Source organism: Hyperoodon ampullatus, assembly GCF_949752795.1.
Source record: "Hyperoodon ampullatus genome assembly, chromosome: 16".
NCBI lineage: Eukaryota > Metazoa > Chordata > Mammalia > Artiodactyla > Ziphiidae > Hyperoodon > Hyperoodon ampullatus.
This window is the reverse complement of record NC_136929.1, coordinates 15,738,434-15,758,488: the sequence shown is the minus strand read 5'-3', so window position 1 is coordinate 15,758,488 and position 20,055 is coordinate 15,738,434. Positions and strand designations below refer to the sequence as shown.

The 20,055-nt window shown below is 40.0% G+C and overlaps 1 protein-coding gene across 2 annotated transcripts in view; it reads left to right on the top strand.

Moving 5' to 3' along the window:
* GPC6 (glypican 6) overlaps positions 1-20,055 on the top strand; it is a gene marked incomplete at both ends in the record, with an annotated part of 1,094,878 nt that overhangs the window by 963,935 nt on the left and 110,888 nt on the right. For both annotated transcript variants that reach the window (XM_079722019.1, XM_079722018.1), the window contains one exon: positions 19,021-19,151. In XM_079722019.1, coding sequence (XP_079578145.1) covers positions 19,021-19,151 — 131 coding nt within the window. The remainder of the gene's footprint in view (positions 1-19,020; positions 19,152-20,055) is intronic.

The following is a 20,055-nucleotide window of genomic DNA, read 5'->3' as shown; positions in this document are numbered from 1 at the left end:
TGAAGACTAATTGGTTGTTGTGAATTATTTGAACATTCCTAGCTACAAATGACATAAAAAAATTATTCATATGAAGAATCAGCAATAAAAATTTAAATAAAGGGTTATGGTTGGTAGTATACACTTTGATGTCCATCAAATTCATGATTTACAAGGCCCACTCTTTCTGGCTTGTGATGTAACCAGACATCTCAAAGATATAACATAGCAGTGAGATGATGTTTATGTGAATATATTATATTTTTATGAAATGCAATGCCTCATTCTACTAAAAAGAAACCGTCTGAAAATGAGTCCTGTAAATTCTAATTTCTGTACTGTGCTAGGACTACTAGTGAATTCTTTTTCTCCCACAATTTGCATTTTCTTTTACAGTGTGGAAGCAAAATAAGCCTCTTTGTTTGCACTGGTTTCAGAATTAAATTAGTTTGTATATTTGTTCTCTCCTCCTCTTCCTGGATTTGGTTTCAAAGTAAAGAGTTATTTTCATTAAATTCTCTTTTATTTGGATTTAGCTCTTTAGTTACTGCACTTATTCTGGGTGGCTGTCCCTGTTTTATTTTTCAGTAAGGTATCTGTTCACTGTTTTAAATGGCATTTAATTGGTTCACTTCCATTTTCTATTATTTACCTCACTCTGTGGTACTATGATTCCTTTAGCTAGATCTCACCCCTGCCATGGTCTGATTTTTTTAAAGGTATTTTTTAAAGTACTTAAATGCCATACGGGATTGGTAAAATAGGAAAAAAATGATCATCAATTTGATGTTTAGTGAATGTGGACAAATTACAGGGGAGAAACAAAAATGACATTCATCACAGAGATTGTTTTCAAAGTTAATGGTAAACGTGGAGTCTTGAGAAACAGCAGGAATTACCTTGTTCGGAAAAACCAAAAATGTCGATTTTTTTTTTAGATTAACCTAGAAATGACCTCTGACAGAAAGAAAACCAGCCATACTTTTCAATTTCAAGAGAAAAGCTCTAAAAAGTTATTTCTACCTAATAAAAAAGTACAATAAGATTCTAAATTCCCACAGAAACTCTTCATCTACCTTATAACACATCGAAAGCCGTCAAGGGCCTATTGGCCAGCACTAATAAAGTTTTGCGGGCGTTTTTGATGGTGTGTGTGGGACAGGGGAGTAAAGAGGAGGAGTTTTAGGGCGGCGGGAGGGGAGAAAATTAGTTCTTACTAAGTTATAGAAGAAAATATAGGAAGATTTTTAAAATTCGTTCCAATAATTCATTTAACAAATGTTCATTTAACAACTCTTAGGATCTGAGTATTGTTCCAGGGGATGAGACTACAGAAGTGAACAAGAAAAAGGAAGTTCCTGCCCTCTTGAGGATTACATAACAGTGGGGAAAAGAGGAACAATAGCAAATATACATAAAATAATTCAGCAAATATTAAGTGCTATGAGGAATAAAGCAATCGAATAAGAGTGACTGGGAGTTGATAGGGTAGTTAGAGAAGGTCTTTCTGAGAAGCATCAGTTGGGTAGAGACCTAAAGAAAATAAGAGGCTGAGGAATAAACAGTAAGTACAAAGGCCCTGGGGCAGGAGAGGATCTGGCCTGTATTCAAGGAACACAAGGAAGCTAGTGAGCGATAATATGCTTGATAATAGATTAGGTCACAGAGGTGTAAAGGAGGAAGCCTATACAAATATGATGCAAGATCAAAAAAATTTAAACAAGTGATTGGTAAATTTGACTATAAAAAGTTTAAAATTTCTGCATAGCAAAAACTACCATGAACAAAGTCGAAAGATAAACAGCAACTTGGGGGAAAATGGTAATTCATGTCACCCAAGGGCTGGTATCTTTAATGCATTTTTTTGTAAAGAAATTTCTTTATATCAATATGAAACAATTAATAATCCAACAGAAAAATAAGTGACCAAAGAAAATGAAGAGAAGACGCAATTGTAATGCCTTTTAAACATATTAAAGGATGTTCAACCTTACTTATAATGAGGGAAATTCAAGTAAAAACCACACTGGGATGCAATTTCTTACCCTATCAGATTGGCAAAGATCCAAGCATTTGATCTTAACACCATCTAAAAGTTTGAGCCTTAGAGAGCCAGACGCAGTCATGTATTGTTGTTGGGAATGTAAACAGGTACAGCCTTTACAGGGAAAGCTTCAGCACTAACCATCAACATTTTAAACACCCATATCTTTGACCCGGCAGTTTGACTTGTAAGATTTTATCCAACAAATTTCTTTGCATGCATGCTAAATGAATTATGTACAAGGATATTCACTGTGACATTATTTGTAATAGCAGGAAACCACAGGACATGTTGAGTAGTGAGAAATGAATTAGAAGGGAGGGGTGGAGTCTGATTTTGAGTCTCTTTTTAAACTTGAACCTTTGGAAGTTCTTGAGCAGGTAAAATGAGAACAGGCTGTGTTTAGAGCAACTTGTATGTCATTGATTTCAGGTCGGATTGGGTACGTGTGGGACCTTGGTGACAACTTCAGTGTCATCCAAAGAGTTCTGATGGCACTCAGTTGGGGGCACCAGGGGTGGTCATAGGCAGAGCTGCCAAGGGGGCAGAGACCAGCTTATGAAAGGTCTTTCTTATGCTGGGCTAAGAGGTTCAAACTTTATCCTGAAGGCACTGGCCACCTTTAGAGCAAGACGGTGACCTCATCAGATTTGCATTTTCAAAAGACAGCTCTGCTGGCAACGTCAGGGAAGAGATTACAGAGCAACAAAACCAGAGGTGCGGAGAGTGATTAGTGTGAAGAATAAGAAATATAGTCCGGAGAGGGATACATATTCTGCCTGTTTGGCTGTTCTTATGAATCAAAATTCTACAAGTGAAAATGTCTTAACTGTAGAATTGCCTTAAAAATCAAAAACAAAAAAATGTTTTAAAACTCTGTCATTTTGGTGGTTTCAGGGAGGAAGACATTTCTTAAAATGTATTAAATTGCACACTTTAATATGTGCAGTTTGTGTTACATCGGTTATAGGCCTACAGGGCTGTAAATTTTTTTAATTAAAATTGTCATTAATAAGAAAAAACAAAAAACAGAAGAGACTCTAAAAAGGGTGTGGACCTTCTGACTAGGGAAGTTCAGATTCTCTACTCTCAAGGCTATACCTTCTCCTGGTTATTCAGGTCCTGTCTGCCTGCTGCTGTAGTGTATCCCTCAGTCACCCTAGTTGGGCTCTCTTTCCAGACCTCTCCTGAAACTCGGTCCTGTCCAAGATCTCACGAGCATTTTAATTAATTGATTTGAATGAAAGCAAAGGTCGTGTATACTCCATGTGCCCATCACCAGAAAGCTACAGTGCAAAGCAGAGCCTTCTAATACTTCTATGTCATGATAGGCTCATAAAAGAGCCTACATATAAACACTGAAGCAGGTTTTGTAGTAGTAGTAGTAGTAGTAGTAGTAGTAGTAGTAGTATTGATGAGTAACTGGGTACCAGTGAATGAATTTACCATGGTGCTTTTTAAATTGCTTGATTTTTTTTTTTGTTAACACTTTTGTCTGCTTCTCCGTGGGAAAAATATCTTGGTTAAGCTAAAACAATGGTGCTGCAGGTTTAAGAACGAGTAAGCATTGCTTCTAAAGAAAAGCAAAGTGGGCACTATGGACTTCTGATAAAACAAGCAAGAAGACTGTGCTTATAGATTTCATTTTTCAAAGAGTAGATTATTAGGACAAATTTAAAAGACTTAGAATTTTGAAAGGACATGTTATTATCTTAATTCAAACTTCCCTCAAAGAAAGAAAAAACTTTTTTTAATATTCATGTATTTCATCTTTGTCAGTTCAAAAAGATTCTAAACGTCATGAAGTTGGCAACCAAGGACTGCTTCTGTGCCGACCCCGCCCACCAATACATAGTGACGCGGTGACACTCTTTGGCACATAACAACTATTCATTAGGTTAAGTTGAGCTTCTTTCAATTGAATTTTCATTTTTTTCCAGCTTTATCAAGATGTAATTGACATATAGCATTGCATAAGTTTAAGGTGTACAACATGGTGATTTAATACATGGATATGTAGCAAAATAATTATCACAACCAAGTTAGTTAACACATCCATCACTTCACACAGTTAGCATCTGTGTGTGTGTTTAGATGTGGCAAGAACTTTTTTTTTTTTTTTTTTTTTTTTTTTTTTGCTATATGCGGGCCTCTCACTGTTGTGGCCTCTCCCGTTGCGCAGCACAGGCTCCGGATGTGCAGGCTCAGCAGCCATGGCTCACGGGCCCAGCCGCTCCGCGGCATGTGGGATCTTCCCGGACCGGGGCACAAACCTGTGTCCCCTGCATCGGCAGACGGACTCTTAACCACTGCGCCACCAGGGAAGCCTGAGAACTTTTAAGATTTACTTTCTTAGCAACTTTCAAGTATTCAATACAGTTTTGTTAAGTATAGTCACCAGGCTGTACACCACATCCCCAGGACTCATTCATATAACTGGAAGTTTGTACCTTTTGACCACCTCAATCCATTTCCCCTCACCCCCAATCCGCAATTGAATTTCCAAAGTTATTTCTACTCTATTGTTACTTACAAAGAAGATTAATAATGTCTCATTTTTTAAAAAGTGTTTCTCTTCTTGCCTCCCGTAAAAAACATTTTGAAAATCATTCTCTTCCAGGTTAAAATCAGTAGCATTCAACCATGTCATTTCTGATTTTACATCTCCTTTTTTCAAAAAAATAAATTTAGAAGATATATCTAATCATATGAAATCCTACTTAATATTTATATCCTAGAGGAACAAAACCTTCGGGAGTCCCTGCAGAAAGATAGTTTTAATTCAATGCCATCCATAGATCAGAGATAACATCTGGTTTTTTGTGTCAGAGGCTTTGCTCTTCATAAAGTCAAGTACTTAGAGAAAAGTCCAGATCTTTACCTTCTTCCAAACCTGCCCTCTATCTCCCTCTCTCTCATGCTCGCATCCCAGGAGAAACATATCTGAATCTGAGGCTAGCGGCTGTGCATTTGGTGTACTTTAACGCTGTATCCAAACACAGTGCAGGCTTAGAACAGTTCTTTTTGTATATTCCCTTTAGGGCAACGTTTTTTTTTTTTCTTGATGATTACAGTGGTTGGAAACAGGGGTTACATCAATAATGTTAAATTTGTCAAATATTAATTGACTAGGGTTCTGAATAATTTGAGTCCTGTCAAATAAATTATAGGAAAAAATATCTGAGTATTTTGTAAATATGGTAATTTGGCTGCTCCAGTTTTCTGTTGCTACAAAATAAATTATCCGCAAATTTAGCAGCTTAAAATAACAGCCATAGTAATGTAAACCACGGTACAGTGGATCAGGAATTTGGGAAGACTCAGCTGGCTGATTCTTCTGCCCCGTGTGGTGTTGACTGGGGTCACTAGGTGGTAATCACCTGGCAGATGGGCTGGTCTAAATGGCCTCACTCACATGTCCGGCACCCTGGCAGGAGTCTTAGTCCATTGGAGCTGCTAAAACAAAAGTATCATAGACTGAGTGGCTTAAACAGAAAACATTTACCTCTCACAGTTCTGAATGCTGGGAAGTCCTAGATCAAGGCAGATTCTGTGTCTGGTGAAGCCTGCTTCCTGATCCACAGATTGCCATCCTCTCACTGTGTCCTCACATGATGGAAAGGACAAGGGAGCTCTCTGGGTCTCTTTGATAAGGGCACTAATCCCATCCATGAGGGCTCAGCCCTCATGCCCTAATCACCTCTCAAAGGCCCTACTTCCAAATACCTTGGGGATTAGATTTCAACACATAAATTATGGTGAGGACACAGATATTTTGTTTATAACAGCAAGGGTGGCCAGACATCTGGGCCCAGCGGGGACAGTTCCCTGGAGTGCCTATATGTGGCCAGCCCAGCATGATGATCTCAGAGTAGATTCTCACAAGAGAGAAAGTAGAAGCTGCAGTCTCTTAATTACCTGCTCTGGAAACTGACAGCGTCCCTTCCACTGTATGCTATTAGTCACAGCAGTGACAGAGCCCACCCAGATTCAAGAGGATGGGACATAAACCCCACCTCTCAATGGGAAGTGAGTCAAAGACTTTGTAGTGATCTTTAATGGGCAAAGGGACCCTTTGTGAGAAAATAATACAGTTTTGTATCTCTCAGTAATGAACTCATCCATCAAAAAGCAGTTATTATCAAAACATTAATTTAACATACAAAAGAGCACCAGCTATACATCTTACAGTCATCCTGTGCCTTCTACTCCCTTACTCTTCACATCAATTGCTGGCAATATTTCCACCAAAATATCTTGCCAGTTGGTCATCTCCTTTCTGCTTCCACTGTCCAGAGATAGTGCCTTATAGAAGCTAACCTTTGTTGTATGCCAGGCATTGCATTAACTACTTTACAGGAACCATCTCATTTGATTTCCTAATGTACCACTATTAGGTAGAGATTGTCATAATCTCTACTTAATAGATGAAGAAAATGGGCCTCTGTGTATTAAGTGACACATATTATCTCTCAGGCATTTCGTGGACAAACCCAAATGGAAACCCAGGCACCTGACTCCATCTAACCAGAGTCAGATTTCCTCACTCCTAACCAGAAAGTGCATGCTGATGTGGGCAGAATGCCTTGACCCAGAGTTGTAGCTTTACCTGCAGGCTTTGAGGGGACACCTTCTTGCTGAGCTGCTATACATGTCTCTGGTATGCTAACAGGGTCATCACATCTCTCTGTGCATCAGAACCTCATGCTGAGATACCAGTTACTTCTAATCCATCCAAATGTCATTCTGCATTTAGAAACAAAAGTTATGTATACTGCTTGAGCAAGACAATAGTCCTTTGCTTAAAGAGAAACAAAACGTGGACAACACAGGAGTTATGTATAGAAAGGACCAGCTGATCATTAGCTGACATACTAGAACTGCCCTGGTTTAATTGGCAATAGATAACAGCTCCAAGAGCACAGTTAAAAATAAAGTTCCAAATATTTCAAAATGTAAATGGCACGAAGATAATTAAGATAACGCAGAATGGCAGCCTCTGGAGGAAATTATGGCCGTGTTGTGACTTAACTGGCTTCAGAGAAACTTACTAACTACCGCCTTGGTGTCATAAAAGTATTCTGTGTTTTCTTTGCTTTGGAAGGAGAGAGAAGCATGGCTTCTCCCAGCCCCAAAGGAGGGAAAAGGTTCTCCTGACACCTGGGGAGCTTGACTGGTGACAGACTTGCCCAGCAGGTGGGAGGCAAACTGGCCAAGCAGGGATGCGCTTGGCTGCTCAGTGGACGCAGATGGACCACACACACCCTCTTGCCATCTGGGGTCTGGGGTCCGAGGAAGAGCCACCGTCCGCTTGCAGGTCTGTTCCAAGTCCCAGGGCTGAGGACTCTGGCCTTCCACTGCCACTTTCTCACCTTGTAATGTGTCTAAACTAGACTCCTAAAGGCAGTTGCTGTGAGCAAGACCCTTTATACTGGAAATGCAAAATATTAGAGGAATTTTCTGAAAAGCTGCTTTTCTTTTTTGTGACCCTGGGGAATCCAGTCATGTACATTTAGAACAATGGAACAGGGGAATCGATTGAGGGGAGGGATGGTTATATTATAAGAAGACATGTATTTTTTTTCTACTTATGGTCATTGATATACCAGTTATTTGTGTAGGTTTATCTGGCCTTCTATCAGTTAACTTATTTTTGCAAAAAACTTTGAGTTAGAAAAATATGAGCCCAGGAAACCACTATTTATGTCCCTCTGCCAGCCTTCCTCTCATTCTACCCAAGAACCTGGGTATGGCTATAATCAGTGCATACATTTTATCCAAATGTTTCCCACACAGTTTTATCTGAGCTTTTCCAGGAATTAGAAGAATGCATGTATTTCTTTATAAAAGCAATATAGTGCTTCAATATATTGGGGTACATTTATAGTAGTTAATGATTTATCAACAGGTAGTTTGATTGATTAATAAGAACTTCTGTAGTTGATCAGCACAAAGTCATTACTATTCTTTGTGTGTTGGGGGGGTAAAAAACACATAACATGAAATCCACCCTCTTAACAAATGTTTAAGTATACGATACAGTATTGTTAACTGCATGCACATTACTACTCTTAACGATGGTTCTGAGGTTTTGAGTCAATCTATATTGGCCTTTGAGTCTTCAAAGGAGACTCTAATTTTACTTATTAAAGTGACTTTTTAGTGTATTTTTTTTATTAGTCTCTGCTTTACAACAAAGTGAATCAGTCATACATATACATATGTTCCCACATCCCCTCCCTCCTGCGTCTCCCTCCCTCCCACCCTCCCCATCCCACCCCTCCAGGCGGCCACAAAGCACTGAGCCGATCCCCCCGCACCACGCGGCCACACCCCACCATCCATCCACCCCACGCCCGGCAGTGTATACACGTCCATGCCTCTCCCCCGCACCGTCACAGCCCCCCACATATCCCCAAGCCCACCCCCAGTAGGTCTGTGTCTCTATTCCTGTTTTACTCCTAAGTTCTTCATGACATTTTTTTTTCTTAAATTCCATATATATGTGTTAGCATACGGTATTTGTCTTTCTCTTTCTGACTTACTTCACTCTGTATGACAGACTCTAGGTCTATCCACCTCATTACAAATAGCTCAGTTTCGTTTCTTTTTATGGCTGAGTAATATTCCATTGTATATATGTGCCATATCTTCTTTATCCATTCATCCGATGATGGACACTTGGGTTGTTTCCATCTCTGGGCTATTGTGAATAGAGCTGCAATGAACATTTTGGTACATGTCTCTTTCTGAATTATGGTTTTCTCAGGGTATATGCCTAGTAGTGGGATTGCTGGGTTATATGGTAGTTCTATTTGTAGTTTTTTAAGGAACCTCCATACTGTTCTCCATAGCGGCTGTACCAATTCACATTCCCACCAGCAGTGCAAGTGTTCCCTTTTCTCCACACCCTCTCCAGCATTTATTGTTTCTAGATTTCTTGATGATGGCCATTCTGACTGGTGTGAGATGATATCTCATTGTAGTTTTGATTTGCATTTCTCTAATGATTAATGATGTTGAGCATTCTTTCATGTGTTTGTTGGCAGTCTGTATATCTTCTGTGGAGAAATGCCTATTTAAGTCTTCTGCCCATTTTGGATTGGTTTGTTTGTTTTTTTGCTATTGAGCTGCATGAGCTGCTTATAAATTTTGGAGATTAATCCTTTGTCAGTTGCTTCATTTGCAAATATTTTCTCCCATTCTGAGGGTTGTCTTTTGGTCTTGTTTATGGTTTCCTTTGCTGTGCAAAAGCTTTTAAGTTTCATTAGGTCCCATTTGTTTATTTTTGTTTTTATTTCCATTTCTCTAGGAGGTGGGTCCAAAAGGATCTTGCTGTGATTTATGTCATAGAGTGTTCTGACTATGTTTTCCTCTAAGAGTTTGATAGTGTCTGGCCTTACATTTAGGTCTTTAATCCATTTTGAGCTTATTTTTGTGTATGGTGTTAGGGAATGATCTAATCTCATACTTTTACATGTCCCTGTCCAGTTTTCCCAGCACCACTTATTGAAGAGGCTGTCCCTTCACCACTGTACATTCCTGCCTCCTTTATCAAAGATAAGTTGACCATATGTGCGTGGATTTATCTCTGGGCTTTCTATCCTGTTCCATTGATCTATCTTTCTGTTTTTGTGCCAGTACCACACTGTCTTGATTACTGTAGCTTTGTAGTATAGTCTGAAGTCAGGGAGCCTGATTCCTCCAGCTCCGTTTTTCGGTCTCAAGATTGCTTTGGCTATTCGGGGTCTTTTGTTTTTCCAAACAAATTTTGAAATTTTTTGTTCTACTTCTGTGAAAAATGCCAGTGGTAGTTTGATAGGGATTGCATTGGATCTGTAGATTGCTTTCGGCAGTAGAGTCATTTTCACAATATTGATTCCTCCAATCCAGGAGCACGGTATATCTCTCCATCTATTTGTATCATCTTTAATTTCTTTCATCAGTGTCTTATAATTTTCTGCATACAGGTCTTTTGTCTCCTTAGGTAGGTTTATTCCTAGATGTTTTATTCTTTTTGTTGCAATGGTAAATGGGAGTGTTTTCTTGATTTCATTTTCAGATTTTTCATCATTAGTGTACAGGAATGCCAGAGATTTCTGTGCATTAATTTTGTATCCTGCTACTTTACCAAATTCATTGATTAGCTCTAGTAGTTTTCTGGTAGCATCTTTAGGATTCTCTATGTATAGTATCATGTCATCTGCAAACAGTGACAGCTTTACTTCTTCTTTTCCAATTTGGATTCCTTTTATTTCCTTTTCTTCTCTGATTGCTGTGGTTAAAACTTCCAAAACTAAGTTGAATAAGAGTGGTGAGAGTGGGCAGCCTTGTCTTGTTCCTGATCTTAGTGGAAATGGTTTCAGTTTTTCACCATTGAGGACGATGTTGGCTGTGGGTTTGTCATATATGGCCTTTATTATGTTGAGGAAGGTTCCCTCTATGCCTACTTTCTGGAGGGTTTTTATCATAAATGGGTGTTGAATTTTGTCGAAAGTTTTCTCTGCATCTATTGAGATGATCATATGGTTTTTCTCCTTCAACTTGTTAATATGGTGTATCACATTGATTGATTTGCATATATTGAAGAATCCTTGCATTCCTGGAATAAACCCCACTTGATCATGGTGTATGATCCTTTTAATGTGCTGTTGGATTCTGTTTGCTAGTATTTTGTTGAGGATTTTTGAATCTATGTTCATCAGTGATATTGGCCTGTAGTTTTCTTTCTTTGTGACATCCTTGCCTGGTTTTGGTGTCAAGGTGATGGTGGCCTCATAGAATGAGTTTGGGAGTGCTCCTCCCTCTGCTATATTTTGGAAGAGTTTGAGAAGGATAGGTGTTAGCTCTTCTCTAAATGTTTGATAGAATTCGCCTGTGAAGCCATCTGGTCCTGGGCTTTTGTTTGTTGGAAGATTTTTAATCACAGTTTCAATTTCAGTGCTTGTGATTGGTCTATTCATATTTTCTATTTCTTCCTGATTCGGTCTCGGCAGGTCGTGCATTTCTAAGAATTTGTCCATTTCTTCCAGGTTGTCCATTTTATTGGCATAGAGTTGCTTGTAGTAATGTCTCATGATCTTTTGTATTTCTGCAGTGTCAGTTGTTACTTCTCCTTTTTCATTTCTAATTCTATTGATTTGAGTCTTCTCCCTTTTTTTCTTGATGAGTCTGGCTAATGGTTTATCAATTTTGTTTATCTTCTCAAAGAACCAGCTTTTAGTTTTATTGATCTTTGCTATCATTTCCTTCATTTCTTTTTCATTTATTTCTGATCTGATCTTTATGATTTCTTTCCTTCTGCTAACTTTGGGGGTTTTTTGTTCTTCTTTCTCTAATTGCTTTAGGTGCAGGGTCAGGTTGTTTACTCGAGATGTTTCCTGTTTCTTAAGGTGGGATTCTATTGCTATAAACTTCCCCCTTAGAACTGCTTTTGCTACGTCCCATAGGTTTTGGGTCGTCGTGTCTCCATTGTCATTTGTTTCTAGGTATTTTTTTATTTCCTCTTTGATTTCTTCAGTGATCACTTCATTATTGAGTAGTGTATTCTTTAGCCTCCATGTGTTTGTATTTTTTACAGATCTTTTCCTGTAATTGATGTCTAGTCTCATAGCATTGTGGTCGGAAAAGATACTTGATACAATTTCAATTTTCTTAAATTTACCAAGGCTTGATTTGTGACCCAAGATATGATCTATCCTGGAGAATGTTCCATGAGCACTTGAGAAAAATGTGTATTCTGTTGTTTTTGGATGGAATGTCCTATAAATATCAATTAAGTCCATCTTGTTTAATGTATCATTTAAAGCTTGTGTTTCCTTATTTATTTTCATTTTGGATGATCTGTCCATTGCTGAAAGTGGGGTGTTAAAGTCCCCTACTATGAGTGTGTTACTGTCGATTTCTCCTTTTATGGCTGTTAGTATTTGCCTTATGTATTGAGGTGCTCCTATGTTGGGTGCATAAATATTTACAATTGTTATATCTTCTTCTTGGATCGATCCCTTGATCATTATGTAGTGTCCTTCTTTGTCTCTTCTAATAGTCTTTATTTTAAAGTCTATTTTGTCTGATATAAGAATTGCTACTCCAGCTTTCTTTTGATTTCCATTTGCATGGAATATCTTTTTCCATCCCCTTACTTTCAATCTGTATGTGTCTCTAGGTCTGAAGTGGGTCTCTTGTAGACAGCATATATATGGGTCTTGTTTTTGTATCCATTCAGCCAATCTGTATCTTTTGGTGGGTGCATTTAGTCCATTTACATTTAAGGTAATTATTGATATGTATGTTCCTATTCCCATTTCCTTAATTGTTTTGGGTTCGTTATTGTAGGTATTTTCCTTCTGTTGTGTTTCTTGCCTAGAGAAGTTCCTTTAGCATTTGTTGTAAAGCTGGCTTGGTGGTGCTGAACTCTCTCAGCTTTTGCTTGTCTTTAAAGTTTTTAATTTCTCCATCAAATCTGAATGAGATCCTTGCTGGGTAGAGTAATCTTGGTTGCAGGTTTTTCTCCTTCATCACTTTAATTATGTCCTGCCACTCCCTTCTGGCTTGTAGAGTTTCTGCTGAGAGATCAACTGTTAACCTGATGGGGATTCCCTTGTGTGTTATTTGTTGTTTTTCCCTTGCTGCTTTTAATATGATTTCTTTGTGTTTAACTTTTGACAGTTTGATTAATATGTGTCTTGGCATATTTCTCCTTGGATTTATTCTGTATGGGACTCTCTGTGCCTCCTGGACTTGATTAACTATTTCCTTTCCTATATTAGGGAAGTTTTCAACTATAATCTCTTCAAATATTTTCTCAGTCCCTTTCTTTTTCTCTTCTTCTTCTGGAACCCCTATAATTCGAATGTTGGTGTGTTTAATGTTGTCCCAGAGGTCTCTGAGACTGTCCTCTGTTCTTTTCATTCTTTTTTCTTTATTTTGCTCTGCATCAGTTGTTTCCACTATTTTATCTTCCACCTCACTTATCCGTTCTTCTGCCTCAGTTATTCTGCTATTGATCTCATCTAGAGTATTTTTCATTTCATTTATTGTGTTTTTAATCAATGCTTGATTTATCTTTAGTTCTTCTATGTCCTTGTTAACTGTTTCTTGCATTTTGTCTATTCTATTTCCAAGATTTTGGATCTTGGAAATAGAATCTTGGATCATCTTTACTTTCATTATTCTGAATTCTTTTGCAGGTAGACTGCCTATTTCCTCTTCATTTGTTAGGTCTGGTGGGTTTTTATCTTGCCCCTTCTCCTGCTGTGTGTTTTTCTGTCTTCTCATTTTGGTTATCTTCCTGTGTTTGGGGTCTCCTTTTTGCAGGCTGCAGATTCGTAGTTCCCGTTGTTTTTGGTGTCTGTCCCCAGTGGCTAAGTTTGTTTCAGTAGGTTGTGTAGGCTTCCTGGTGGGGGGGACTAGTGCCTGTGTTCTGGTGGTTGAGGCTCGATCTTGTCTTTCTGGTGGACAGGTCCACGTCTGGTGGTGTGTTTTGGGGTGCCTGTGGCCTTATTATGTTTTTAGGCAGCCTCTCTGCTAATGGGTGGGGTTGTGTTCCTGTCTTGCTAGTTGCTTGGCATAAGGTGACCAGCACTGTAGCTTGCTGGTCGTTGACTGAAGCTCGGTGCTGGTGTTGAGATGGAGATCTCTGGAAGATTTTCGCTGCTTGATATTATGTGGAGCTGGGAGGTCTCTTGTGGACCCGTGTCCTCAAGTTGGCTCTCCCACTTCAGAGGCACAGCACTTACTCCTGGCTGCAGCACCAAGAGACTTTCATCTACCCGGCCCAGAATAAAAGGGAGAAAAAGTAGAAAGAAAGAATTAGTAGAAGAAAGAAAGAGAGAGAGAAAGAAAGGAAGAAGGAAAGAAAGGAAGGAAGGAAGAAAGAAAGAAAGAAAGGAGGGAGGGAGAAAGGACGGAAAGAAAGAAAGAAAGGAGGGAGGGAGGGAGGAAGGAAAGAAAAAGAAAGAGTGAAAGGAAGAAGGGAGGGAGGGAGGAAGGAAAGAAAGAAAGAAAGAAAGACAGGAGGGAGGAAGGAAAGAAAGAAGGAAAGAAAGGGGCGGAGGGAGGGAGGAAGTGAAGGTAGGAAAAAAGAGAGACGATAAAGTAAAATAGAATAAAGTATAAAATATAGTAGTGTTATTAAAAATAAAAAAGTAATTATTGAAAAAAAAACACGGACAGATAGAACCCTGGGACCTATGGTGGAAGCAAAGCTATACAGAGAAAATCTCACGCAGAAGCATACACATACACATTCACAAAAAGAGAACAGGGGGAAAAAATCGAAAATCTTGCTCTCAAAGTCCACCTCCTCAATTTGGGATAATTCGTTGTAAAAAGAGGAAAAGGGGAAAAAATCTTACATCTTTTCCTCAAAGTCCACCTCCTCAATTTGGGATGATTCGCTGTCCATTCATGCACTCCACAGACACAGGGCACATCAAGTGGACCGTGAAGCTTTAATCCGCTGCCTCCGAGGCTGCACAGAGAGATTTCCCTGTCTCTTCTCTGCTCTCACAGCTCCCGGGTCTCAGCCTTGGACCTGGCCCCGCCTTTGCGCGTAGGTCGCTGGAGGGCGTCCGTTCTTCACTCAGACAGGACGGGTTTAAAGGAGCCGCTGATTCGGGGGCTCTGGCTCACTCAGGCCGAGGGGAGGGAGGGGCACGCAGTGTGGGGCGGGCCTGCGGCGGCAGAGGCCGGCGTGACGTTGCACCAGCCCGGGGCGCTCCATGCGCTTTCCCAGGGAAGCCGTCCCGGGTTCCCGGGACCCTGGCAGTGGTGGGCTGCACACGCTCCCCTGAAGGGGGGGTGGACAGTGACCTGCGCTCGCACACAGGCCTTGTGGCGGCGGCAGCAGCAGCCCCAGCGTCCCACGCCCGTCTCCGGGGTCCGCGCCTTCAGCCGCGGCTCACGCCCGTCTCTGGAGCTTCTTTAAGCAGCGCTCTTAATTCCCTCTCCTCGCGCACCAGGAAACAAAAGGGAAGAAAAAGTCTCTTGCCTCTTCGGCAGCTCCAGACTTTTTCCCCGGACTCCCTCCGGGCTAGTCGCGGCGCACCAACCCCTTCAGGCTCTCTTCCTGCCGCCAGCCCCAGTCCTCTCCCTGCGCTCCGACTGAAACCCGATACCCGAGCCTCAGCTCCCAGCCCCGCCCGCCCCGGCGGCCAAGCAGACAAGCCTCTCGGGCTGGTGTATGCCTGAGGGCACCAATCCTCTGTGCGGGAATCTCTCCGCCTTGCCCTCCACACCCCTGTTGCTGTGCTCTCCTCCGCTACTCCGAAGCTTTCCCCCTCCGCCACCCACAGTCTCTGCCCACGAAGGGGCTTCTAGTGTGTGGAAACCTTTCCTCCTTCACAGCTCCCTCCCACTGGTGCAGGTCCCGTCCCTATCCTTTTGTCTCTGTTTATTCTTTTTTCTTTTGCCCTACCCAGGTATGTGGGGAGTTTCTTGCCTTTTGGGGGGTCTGAGGTCTTCTGTCAGCGTTCAGTAGTTGTTCTGTAGGAGTTGCTCCACGTGTAGATGAATTTCTGATGTATCTGTGGGGAGGAAGGTGATCTCCGCGTCTTACTCTTCCGCCATCTTCCTCCGGATCTCTCTTTAGTGTATTTTTAAAAAATTAAACCAGATAGCTTAAAGTAGCATATTCCGACTGGTGATTTAAATTAAAAGAAAAATAAATACATATATCTACATCTAAAAATGTATCACCTTAAATTTGTTTGTATAACAAAGCAAATGAATTGAGATAAAGAATGGAAATTCGGGCCAACCAATTTGAGTAAAATGTGGCCATCTGATTACATGTTTAATATACAGGATCATCAGTAGGATGGCCATTTTCCAAGGCTAGGCAGGCAACTGCTTTGGAGAGGGTCACCCTTTTCATGGTTGGAGTCAAAAAAGAAGAGCTGAGTTTGCAGACCCCAGAAGCTAAACGGTGAGCTCTGTGGTGGGAGAGGAACAGGGAACCAAAAGATTGAAATCACCAAAGAGAAATTCCTTGACTTTAGGATACGAATCGAACAGCTTTTTGCCTTACTTATTGAAAGGAATGTCGGTAGAGAAGGGGCTGTTTTAATTTAAAGAAGAGAACCTTCTCAGAGAGATTTTAGACCCCATCATTTCCAACTGTGACAGTTTGCTGAGTCCTTCTGATCCAACCCAAAGCTCGTCCTTTTTGCCCAGAGCGCTACTGCCTACAGACTTCTGGTAGAGCGAATGTTATTACTACCGCAATTCAACCCATTCGTGTTGGATAAATATACTGTGATAGACCAGTACTCTTTGTATAATGATTTATGCAAATACTTGTCTAAAATACACAGTTAAGTAGCCCATAGTTATCAGTTCCTTTAACTGCATTTGTTGGATAACTCCATAGGACAAATTCTTTTTCCTGTACAAAGATTCCTTGTTCTTCTAGCAGAATACACCCATCTAGAGAAACTTGCTCATTCATCATAATTAATCTTCATCAAAAAGCCTGTTGGAAAGTCTAACAGTAAAGGGGATTATTTTTTATAAATACACAACATAGATATAAAGATATAAAAGAAACAGCACAGCTCTCAGGCCACCTTTTAAAACCTTAAAGGAGAAAACATCTTTAATATCAAAATACTACAAACAAACAAGGTGCATCCTCTGTCCATATTGCCAGATAACTAGGTCATTAAGATCCAGAGAAATTACTACTTTTGTTATAATATCCTGATGTAACATACACAGATAGATCTGCATTAAGGGAAAAATCAGCAAATTTGTTGTTAGAGTTTTTTATGAGTCCTTGTTCACAGTTAAGTTTTTCATGTGACTTGTGTCCATGAGAAAAATATGGGACCGAGTACAGGGGCTAGAGGTGGGATAGCAGGACCTCCCTGACACTCCAGTGCTGCCCTGGATGCTTTTAGTCTCATTCATTACATAGGGAGGAGATCAAAGACCCAGTTATGAGGTCTGGCTGAGAAAGCCAGTTGATAGTATAAAAGCTGATGTTCACAAAGCCTGATGTTCTTTAAAAAGGTGACTCTGCTTCCCAGACAGCACCTTCTTATAAAAATTCATCTATCTTAAAAGGTTTCTCGCTTGCCTAATTCATAACTACTTATAACCCTGAAAATTTTTGATGGTGGCCCTTGGTTGAGCGTGGTAGGATATGTAATAAAAATAAAATTTGGTTTCCTCACACTAATACTAAAAAGCTGCTGCTATAAACAGCATGTTACAATAATAATATATTACATTTAGAAAGCAGATTATCTGTTGGTATATGATATCTGTATGGTATATTTTCAGTTGCATGCTTAAAATATTCATGCTCAGAGGAAAAATAAACACAGGGCATATACCAAACTGTTTATAGTGTTATTCTGGGAAGTGGGATTTGGGTGTATTTCTCTCCTTCATTTTTCTTTTCTGTATTTTCTAAGTGTCTGATAATAAACATGTATTATTTTGAAAAGGGACAGCATTTTAAGATTGGCTCTCAAGAGCTTTAACAATTGAAAAATGTGAGGGCTATCGCATCTCCATGTTAAAAGTCTAGGCTGCCCCATCTAATATGGTAGCCACTGGTCCCAAGGGGATATTTTTAATTATATTTAGATTAGTTAAAGGCAAATTACTTTATTAACCATTTAATTCTTCCATCACATTAGCCACATCTCAAGTTCCAATAGCCACATTTTCATCATCACAGAAAGTTCTAGTTGTCAGTCCTGGTGGAGACAAGTTACCAAACTATATCCTGGATGCTAAGAACAAAATTGGGCCAGTTTGCAAAGGAATGGGCATATTACCTCTTATGCCACTCACCGTAGATGCCGGGAGACTCCTCATCCCAGGTCCCTTGTATACACTTCTCTAATCTTTGGCCCAGTAAGCTCAGAGATTTTTCCAACAACCATCCAGCTGCTTAGTGGCAGGGTTGGGAACCCAGGGCAACTCACTCCTAATTCACAGCTCTTGCCTCCATATCACTATTAGCATCTTCTCCAGAAAACTAAAGCTTCCCAAGCAGTATTTTAGTTCAGTTCAGTTCAATATAATTTCATAGACATTCTTTTTTAAAAGGACTTCAAATGCTTGGCTTTTTTAAAATTTATTTATTTATTTATTTATGGTTGTGTTGGGTCTTCATTTCTGTGCGAGGGCTTTCTCTAGTTGTGGCAGGTGGGGGCCACTCTTCATCGCGGTGCGTGGGCCCCTCACTATCGCGGCCTCTCTTGTTGCGGAGCACAGGCTCCAGACACGCAGACTCAGTAGTTGTGGCTCATGGGCCTAGTTGCTCTGCGGCATGTGGGATCTTCCCAGACCAGGGCTCGAACCCGTGTCCCCTGCATTAGCAGGCAGATTCTCAACCACTGCGCCACCAGGGAAGCCCTCATAGACATTTCTTGAAAGCTTACAATGCGATAGGCACCATAATAAGCCTTGAATATGCAAAACAAAGTAAGAGAAGTTTCTCTATTCCCAGAGCGTGTCAAAGTGTTAAAAACAGAAGGGCATGCTAGGTAGAGTGACAGCACCAAGCAGGGACAGGTCTGTCCTTCTTGGGAAATCCAGAAATGCTTCATACACGCAGATATGCTTAAGTTGGGTCTTGACGATAGCACATCCCCCAAACTCTCACATTTACACGTCTTCAATATTCTCAGTTTTCTCCATACTCCAGAAGAAAAGAGGTTAACTCCACTTTTGAACCAGACCTGATTTTTCTTTAACTTCACTTGAAAGAGTTAGGTATATTCAACTCTCTTAATTTGAACTTATTTTCTCATTTTCAGTCCTGGTTCTATATATGTAAAATAATTTTAAGTCTTCAAATGAAATAAAATAAAATATTCATATAAGACTGAGTCATCAAATCCATTTTGAACTATATAAAGGCAAATATAAAATTTGAATGAGTGGTCATTTTTCAGCCGGTCATGTGGGAAATGTTTAAACGCAGGTTAGAAGCTGGGGTTCCCAGTTCTCAAATAAATCATGTTCCTGTGTTTTAACAGATGCAATGCTCTTGGTGGCAGAGCGACTGGAAGGACCATTCAACATTGAGTCAGTCATGGACCCAATAGATGTCAAGATCTCTGAAGCCATCATGAACATGCAAGAGAACAGCATGCAGGTGTCTGCAAAGGTATTTGCCTTAGTCATTTGTCTGCTAATAAAGAAAGTGCAGTAATCAGAAACTGAAGTAACTGGATATGTCGGCCATGAGAATCGGCCAGGATTATAAATTCTAATACCTTGTCTGTGAGCTTTTCCTGTCCCGTGACAAATTTGCTACTTCATTATAACTGTCTAACAAAATGGCATTGAGAAAGGAAGCAAGCTTTTAGTTTGCAGTTAATCATGAAGAAATTATTGGCTGCTAAAAAGTTTTGGAGAGCCCCAAGTATATTGACTAATCCCTCACATTTGTGAGCAATTTGGGGGGAATTTTTCTTTTTAATGGTTGAAATTTCTGCACACCCTCACCCTGTTCTCTCTCTCTAGGAACTTCTAATTATGTCTTCAGCTGCACAAACCAGGCAAATGCTCTCTATGTTTGCTTGTAAATTTTTAAACATTCCATCTGACTTCCTTTTTTAAGACTATAATGTAACCTTCATTAATGAATCTTCAGAGGAAAACACCCCTTTGTATGAAGTCAAACACACATTTTTTTAAAATAGTATATTTTTATAAATCAAAAGAGACGGAGATTCTGGGTTTGCAGCTGCAGAACACAAATATCAGGAGTACAATTTTTTTTAATTTTTAAAAAATTTTTATTGGAGTCTAGTTGCTTTACAATGTTATATTAGTTTCAGGTGTACAGCAAAGTGAATCAGTTATACATATACATATATACACTCTTTTTAAAATTATTTTCCCATATAAGCCATTACCAAGTATTGAGTAGAGTTCCCTATGCTATACAGTAGGTTCTTATTAGTTACCTATTTTATACATAGTAGTGTGTATACGTCCATCCCAATCTTCCAATTTATCCCTCTCACCCTTACCCCCTGGTAACCATAAGTTCGTTTTCTACATCT